This window comes from Sapajus apella, unplaced genomic scaffold (assembly GCF_009761245.1).
Source record: "Sapajus apella isolate SASKATOON/1434 unplaced genomic scaffold, GSC_monkey_1.0 scaffold38, whole genome shotgun sequence".
In the NCBI taxonomy this organism is placed as follows: Eukaryota; Metazoa; Chordata; class Mammalia; order Primates; family Cebidae; genus Sapajus; species Sapajus apella.
This window is the reverse complement of record NW_022436978.1, coordinates 14798907-14807448: the sequence shown is the minus strand read 5'-3', so window position 1 is coordinate 14807448 and position 8542 is coordinate 14798907. Positions and strand designations below refer to the sequence as shown.

General features: G+C 42.1%; 1 protein-coding gene across 1 annotated transcript in view; it reads left to right on the top strand.

The window, feature by feature from the left end:
- Positions 1 to 1079: 1079 nt before the first annotated feature.
- Positions 1080 to 8542, top strand: part of KNG1 (kininogen 1) — a 26678-nt gene continuing 19215 nt past the window's right edge. The window contains exons 1-4 of the mRNA XM_032298316.1: positions 1080 to 1536; positions 3349 to 3459; positions 4509 to 4593; positions 7776 to 7948. Of these exons, the coding sequence (XP_032154207.1) occupies positions 1342 to 1536; positions 3349 to 3459; positions 4509 to 4593; positions 7776 to 7948 (564 nt within the window). The 5' untranslated portion in view covers positions 1080 to 1341. The remainder of the gene's footprint in view (positions 1537 to 3348; positions 3460 to 4508; positions 4594 to 7775; positions 7949 to 8542) is intronic.

Genomic DNA, 8542 nt, shown 5'->3' with positions numbered 1-8542 from the left:
TCTTTGTTCTATTTTATAGGAGCACAAAGATTTTCTTTACAGAATTTTTTATCAGGAAAAAGATTGAAAATAGTCCAAACATCTATGTCCTGTGTCAAAAAAAGGAAAAAAGAAAGAAAAAGTAGGTTTGTCACCATGAACATGGCTCTATAGATTTTTTAAAAATTAAAGTTCAAACAAGGACCAGATTGAATAGGCCAATTTTTATCCTTTAGGACTAAGGATGTTGATACCATCAAGCCTCAGACATCTGTTGAGATTATCGACTACATTTTTCCAATGTCGGCCTACACATGGGGGCCATTCTGAAATATAGTTTCTCCACTCTGTGTTGATGTGAGGAAAAAAAAAAAAAGTTTTATTGCTGGTTTTGAGGGAGACCCAAAGGTGTATCATAGAACACTAGCTTCTATGGCCTGCCTTGAGGGAAGTAGTGGAGCAAGAGAAAGACAGGCAGGAGAAGGTGAGAAAGAGACTTCGCTTCTGTACCCCTTTTAATGTCCTTCAGTTTAAAGTACTCAGTATGCCAAAGAGCCATATTCAGGGCTATCTTTTTCTGTGCCAAGCCAACACCACCAAACCAGAAAGAAGCATAGGTAATCTAAGGCTTCATTCAACCCATCTCTTCCTAGGCTTCTCCTCTATCTCTTCCACCCTGGGAGCATTTTCTTTTATAGAACTAATGCAATTGAGCAGAGAGAGGCTGGCCTATCCAGAGACCAGATAGGATGCCCATATTTTATTTTCAGTTGTGCCAATGTCCTGCATGGGACTCCCAGAATTCACTGGATGCCCCTGGGCACGAGCTTCTTAGGCATGCCATATAATTAATAGCAGTCTGCTTCTATGCAGGTAGGTATCCTGCAAAGAAATTTTGTATGAAATGTGTCTGCATGTTGTACTCACTGTTGCATTGTTTACCCATGTAGTGACCTTCATAAATGGCTCTGCAAAAGTCACAAGGGAGTAATCGAGTTAGCAGGCACTTTGTTCCCCTCCTTTATCAGATTCTGCTCTGATTTGCTATATAAAGTTGTGTAATCACCTGGAAATGTGCACTGTGCTCCCACGTGCTTTTCAAATGCAAATGAGCAGGTTAACAACCCCAGTGTTGCAATGTTCTAGCCTTAAATATATTTGGATAACCCAGCAGAGCCATTTTGCCTTTGGGAACAGGGCAGCTAGCCTATGGCAGCAGGAATCCAACAAGGTCCCTGAGTGCTGAGGCAGAGAGGAGGAGAAAAGAAACAAGAGGCTGGAGATTGCCAAATTCAGCATCCCGCTTGGCTCCTGATTATTGGTGAAACCATCTCTTAGCTCCTAGAGGGAGAGTGTTAGATCATGAAACTAATTACCATCCTTTTCCTCTGCTCCAGGCTGCTACTAGGTTTAACCCAGGAATTACAGTCTGAGGAAATTGACTGCAATGACAAGGATTTATTTGAGGCTGTGGATGCTGCTCTGAAGAAATATAACAATCAAAACCTAACTACCAACCAGTTTGTATTGTACCGCATAACTGAAGGCACTAAGATGGTGAGTGAACTGTGTTTAACCTTGAAGTCACTTGGGATTTGTACTATCACTAGGAGCCCAGGCCACACACACACACACACACACAACCACCACCACCACCACCACTACCACTACCACCAAAGAGGAGATAATCAAAAGTAGATAAAGGTAGAACTTGTGGAAAGACCAATACCACTCTCTGGCCTGGGGAGGGAGGACAGAGTATGACTCATCCTCAGGCAGGCTGGCTTCCTGGATGATCAGAGAAGTAGAATCTAGGGTGAAATGAAACAAAAGTAGATGGAGAAATCTGAATAGGACCAAGCAGAGTGGGAGAATTAGGAATTTAGTTATACTGCACCAAAAGAATTCACTGCGTCTCTGGCCCTAAACTAAAAAATATAGACCTCCAAACCTTAAATGGGAGGGGGTACTTCATGGGGTATGTATAAGAGGAGTCAGGAATTAGATTAGTGTGATTCTACGGAATTAGAAGTCTGCATGGCTGAATGCATCAGGTTTAACACAACGTTTTAGTTGGTTTTTGATATTTTTATTATTGCAATGATTCACTCCAGTAGGAGAAAAATTCTGGCAGAATGCATGGTTCAAAGAAATACCAATCTTTCAAGAGTATGTTTAAATAAATTTCATTATAAAAGACTGTATCTCTGGGACATGTAAGCAACTGGGTGCTTTAGCAGGAAAAAAAAAAAACCACATGAAAACAAGGGGATAAAGAAAAAAACACAGTGGACACATAATTTTTTCTGAAAGTAAAATCAAGCCATTTTGTTTCATAATCTAATATAGTCATGTGAGAAATTCTGCTTCATGGTGATCTCAAACAATTTATTGGTGGTGTGGTTCCCAACAGATTGTGGGTATGATTGTAAATATACTAAAAAACATTAAATTGTATACCTTTAGTGGGTAAATTGTATGGCATGTAAATTACATCTCAATAAAGCTATTTTAAAAAGAAAAAGTAGGCGGGGCATGGCGGCTCACACCTGTAATCCCAGCACTTTGGGAGGCCGAGGAGGGTGGATCATGAGGTCAAGAGATCGAGACCATCCTGGCCAACATGGTGAAACCCATCTCTACTAAAAAATACAAAAATTAGCTGGGCGTGGTGTTGCACGCCTGTAGTCCCAGCTACTCGAGAGGCTGAGGCAGGAGGATTGCCTGAACACAGGAGGCGGAGGTTGCGGTGAGCCGAGATCGCGCCACTGCACTCCAGCCTGGCAACAGAGCAAGGCTCCATCACAAAAAAAAAAAAAAAAAGAAAAAAAGAAAAAGAAAACAGAGAAAGTAGGAAACAAAACAAACCAAATAAAAGTACTAAAATCACCTATAATTAGTTCCACCATACAGAGATAACTGTTAACATTTGTTTAAAGTTCTCTTGTTTGCTTTTTCTAATTTGTAAAAGTTATATATGTTCTTCAGGGGGAAAAGACCACTTAGAAATGTTTGCTTGAAGAAGGATATAAAAGATAATTATAATTTCACCACTGAGAGACAAAAATTTTATCAGCTTGCTGCGTGTCTTTCCAGATTTTTAAAAGACATAGATTTATGTATAAACCAGTTTTTACAAAAATGGGCTAATACTATGCATATTGCTTTGTAACCTTTAAAAATACATTGTGAGTATATTATAAATATTCTTTCACATAAATGTTTATGATACAAATATAAATATATTTTAAGTGAATGCTTTGCTCTCAGGTCAAAAAGATCAATATTCCTAACTTTACTGGAACCCACTACAATTATTTGCTATTGGGTCAGTTGGCTGAACCCTAAGTATCTTTGGCTGCTTTTCAGGTTGGCTCTGACACATTTTATTCCTTCAAGTACGAAATCAAGGAGGGGGACTGTCCTCGTCAAAATGGCAAAAACTGGCAGGACTGTGACTACAAGGATGCCGCGGAAGCGGTAAGTGTATTGGCCATTCTCGGGCCTTTGGTTTTCTCTGTTGGCCCTGCCAGATTTTTTACTGATGCAGAAATGATGATTATTGGTGAGCCTGTTTATGAGAAGTCACATAAGTACTCCAAAGTGTAGGAAAGTCAGATGCTTGGCCGGACATGGTGGCTCACGCCAGTAATCCCTGCACTTTGGGAGACCAGTGTGGGTGGATCACCTGAGGTCGGAAGTTCAAGGCCAGGCTGACCAACATGGAGAAACCCCATCTCTATTTAAAAATACAAACTTAGCCAGGTGTGGTGGCAAATACCTGTAATCCCAGCTACTCAGGAGGCTGAGGCAGGAGAATTGTTTCAACCTAGGAGGCAGAGGTGCAGTGAGCCGAGATCGCACCATTGCATTCCAGCCTGGGAACAAGAACAGCACTTCATGTCAAAAGGAAAAAAAAAAAAAAAAGAAAGAAATATCTTAAATATCTCCAGGGCTCCAAACAAAGACTTAAGCTTTAAAACTTCATCAATGAGGCCAGGCATGGTGGCTCGTGCCTGTAATCCCAGCACTTTGGGAGGCCAAGGTGGACAGATCCTGAGGTCAGGAGTTTGAGACCAGCCTGACCAACATGGTGAAACCCCGTCTCTACTAAAAATACAAAAATTAGCTGGGTGTGGTGGTATGCATCTGTAGTCCCAGCTACTCAGGAAGCTGAAGCAAGAGAATCACTTGAACCCAGGAGGCAGAGGTTGCAGTGAGCCAAGATGGCACCACTGCACTCCAGCCTAGGCAACAGAGCGAGACTCCATCTTAAAAAAAATAACAACCTCACCATTTACACTGTGTTTCCTCCAACATCTCATGAATATCAGTGGCTTATATAAAGTAATCATTAGGATACAAAAAAAAAAAAAAAAAACATTTATTCTCATGTTTCAAAACTCTTTTGGGTAAAATCTTCACAATTTTTGTTTGTTTGTTTAAGGAAAGCCACATTTAGCAACAGTACTAGGTAGATGTTCCTATCTGAAAGATTAGACTAAATGATTTCTTTCTTTTCTTTTTAGGCCACTGGAAAATGCACAGCAACTGTGGGGAAGAGGGGGAATACAAAATTCTCCGTGGCTATCCAGTCCTGCCAGATTACTCCAGGTAGCTGGTTTATCCTCTGGCACGGCCCTGGTGGAAAATTAACCATTTCTGTATGCCAGGAACACAACCTTGACCAGGCTCTGCTTGCTCCCAGAGGGTGGCAGTAGCAAAGCCATTTGCAGAGTTAGGGAGCACTGGGTGGAATGGCAGAGCCTGGAGTTTGGGCCAGGCTCATGCCCATCATCCCCTTAGGACTATTCCAACCCTTCTCGCCTGCTACATCATATCCGGTGTGTGCAAGGGCTCTACAGAAGGACCAGAAGACACAAGACCTGCCCTGCGCTGTAGGCAGCATCCCAGAGTGAGGAGCACATAGGCTTTGAGGGCAGACCTGTGCTGGAATCTTTCAGAGCTTGGCTCTCCTATTCTTTGTCTAGAAAAGGGAGGTGACAGTACTTCCTACTTCACAGGACTGTTGTGAGGCTGAGATGAAATGATATGCCTGAAGGTATAATCAAAATAACATATTGGCCGGGCGCAGTTGCTCATGCCTATAATCCCAGCACTTTGGGAGGCCGAGGCAGGTGGATCACAATGTCAGGAGTTCGAGACTGGTCTGATCAATATGGTGAAACCCTGTCTCTACTAAAAATACAAAAATTAGCTGGGCATGGTGGCAGGCACCTGTAGTCCCAACTACTAGGGAGGCTGAGACAGGAGAATCGCTTGAACTCGGGAGGTGGAGTTTGCAGTGAGCAGAGATTGCACCACTGCATTCCAGCCTGGGCAACAGAGTGAGACTCTGTCTCAAAAATAAATAAATAAATAAATAAATAACATATTAACATATTAATCATAATAACATATTATCAATAATCAGGATAAAAATACCTAACATTTACTGAGTATTTATGTATCAGCCATGATTGTAAGCACCTTACATGTATTAACTTCTTTTTCTTTTCTTTTCTTCTACTGATACATAATATTTTACATATTTATGAGATACATGTGTTTTTTGCATGCATAGGACATGTAATGATCAAGTCAGGGTATTTGGGGTATCACCTGGAATATTTATCATTTCTATGTATTGGTAATATTTCAAGTCCTCTCTTCTAGCTACGTTGAAATATACAATATATTGTTGCTAACCATAGTCACCTTTGTCTGCTATATAGCATTAGAACTTATTCTTCTATCTAACTATAATTCAGTACCTATTCACCAACCTCTTCATTTCCCCCTTCTACCCCTGACCCTTCTCAGCCTCTGGTATCTGTCATTCTATTCTCTTCTCTATTTCCATGTGATTAAGTGTTTTAGCTTACACATATGAGTGAGAACAACGTGCAGGTTTGTCTTTCCATGCGTGGGCTGTTTCATTTAACAACCTCCAGTTCTGTCCATGTGGCTTCAAATGAGATGATTTCATTCTTTGTTTATGGACAAATAGTATTTCATTGTGCATATTTACCACATTATCTTTTCTTTTCTAATTTTATTTATTTATTTTTTTTGAGATGAAGTCTCTCACTGTTGCCCAGGCTGGACTACAGTGGCACGATCTCAGCTCACTGAAACCTCCCAGGTTCAAGTGATTCTCCTGCCTCAGCCTCCTGAATAGCTGGGATTATGGGCGACTGCCACCACACCCAGCTAATTTTTGTATTTTTAGTAGAGACGGGGCTTCACCATGTTGGCCAGACTGGTCTCGAACTCCTGGTGATTCACCCACCTCGGCCTCCCAAAGTGCTGAAATTATAGCTGTGAGCCACCGTGCCCGGCCCCCAACATTTTCTTTATTCATTCATCCTTTGATGGACACTAAGGTTGATTTCATATCTTTGCTTTTGTGAATAGTGGTGCAACAAACACGGGAGTGCAGGTCTCCCTTTGATAGACTGATTTCTTTTCCTCTGGGCAGATGCCCAGTAGCTGAGCTACTGGATATATGGTATTTGATGTTTTCAGCTTTTGAGGAATCTCCATACAATTTTCCATAGTGGTTGAGTGGTTGTACTAATTTACATTCTTACCAGCAGTACATAAGAGTTTCCTTTTCTTTTCGTGATTTTCTTTTTTTTCTTTCTTTTTTTTTTTTTTTTTTTAGACAAGAGTTTTGCTCTTGTTGCCCAGGCTGGAGTGCAACAGCACAACCTCGGCTCACTACAACCTCCATCTCCCAGGTTCCAGCGATTCTCCTGCCTCAGCCCTAAGTAGCTGGGATTACAGGCATGTGCCACCACGCCCAGCGAATTTAGTACTTTTGGTAGAGATGGTGTTTCTCCATGTTGGTCAGGCTGGTCTCAAACTCCCAACCTCAGGTGATCCACTCATCTCGGCTCCCTAAAGTGCTGGGATTACAGGCATGAGCCACCGCGCCCAGCTAGTTCTCTTTTCTCCATATCCTCCTGGCTGTGTTTGACTCTTACATGGCAGGCAGCAAGAGCATGGTGGGTGCAGAAGCCCAGGCTCCAGGGGTCCCTCCGTGTGTGCCGCTCGCTCTGCAGCTACATTCCCCTTTTTATGGAGTTTGCCTCTATTGACCAGTAGGTTAGGGCTACCTGTTACAAACATTACTTGGTAATTGAATACAAACTTTTAAAAATAATAGTCATTCCAGCTGGGTGAGATGATATCTCATAATGGTTTTGATTTCCATTTCCCTAATGCTGAGTGATATTGGGCATTTTTTCATATACCTGTTGGCCATTTGTATGTCTTCTTTTAAGAAATTCTTGCTCAGATCCTTTGTCTACTTTTTATGAGATTACTTGTTTTTTTTAACTGGTGAGTTGATTGAATTCTTTGTATATGCTGGATGTTAGTCCCCTGTGGGATGAATGATTTCCAAATATTTTCTTTTTCTTTTCTCTTTTTTTGAGATGGAGTCTTGCTCTGTCACCCAGGCTAGAGTGCAGTGGAGTGCTCTCAGTTCACTGCAACCTCTGTCTCCTGGGTTAAAGCGATTCTCCTGCCTCAGCCTCCTGAGTAGCTGGGATTACAGGCATGGGCCACCACACTCAGCTAATTTTTGTATTTTTAATAGACAGGGTTTCACCATGTTGGCCAGGCTGGTCTTGAACCCCTGACCTCAGGTGATCCACCCACCTTGACCTCCCAAAGTGTTGGGATTACAGGCGTGAGCCACCACACCTGGCCTCTTCTGTGTTTAGGGCAATGTATGTGAATGCTGATTGTGATCATTAATGCTGTCTTTTTGTCTGCCCTTTGTTAAGCCGATGGCCCTGTGATGACAGACCAGTATTACTGCCTTGGCTGTGTGCATCCTGTATCAACAAAGAGCCCAGACCTGGAGCCCATTCTGAGACACGGTGTTGAGTACTTTAACAACAACACGAATCATTCCTCCCTCTTCATGCTTAGTGAAGTAAAACGGGCCCAAAGACAGGTTTGCCCTTTAATTCTCTATGTCACACAGTATTACCAAAATTTATTAGATCTTTACATTTAAAATGTATGATTGCATGGCTGGTGGTGTTCTCACCTGACTAGCACAGGACGTGAAGGGCTTTCTCATTCATCAAAGTGAGTAGAACAGTGTAATACGTAAAGTGAGAAAAGATGGCTAATCAGACCCCCTTCCTTTGACGTTTGATTTTAACAAATGGGTAATCGTCATTACAGCCTCTTCCTAGAGACATTGAAAAGGAAAAGTCATACTGGGCTTATGATTTTAAGAAAACTAGCCAAGGCAGTGGCTCACGCATGTAATCCCAGCACTTTGGGAGGTTGAGGTGGGCGGATCACCTAAGGTTGGGAGTTTGAGACCAGCCTGACCAACATAGAGAAACCTCATCTCCACTAAAAATACAAAATTAGCCAGGTATGGTGGTACATGCCTATAATCCCAGCTACTCAGGAGGCTGAGGCAGGAGAATCACTTGAACCCAGGAGGCGGAGGTTGTGGTGAGCCAAGATCATGCCATTGTACTCCAGCCTGGGTAACAAGAGCAAAACTCCATCTCAAAAAAGAAAAAAAAAA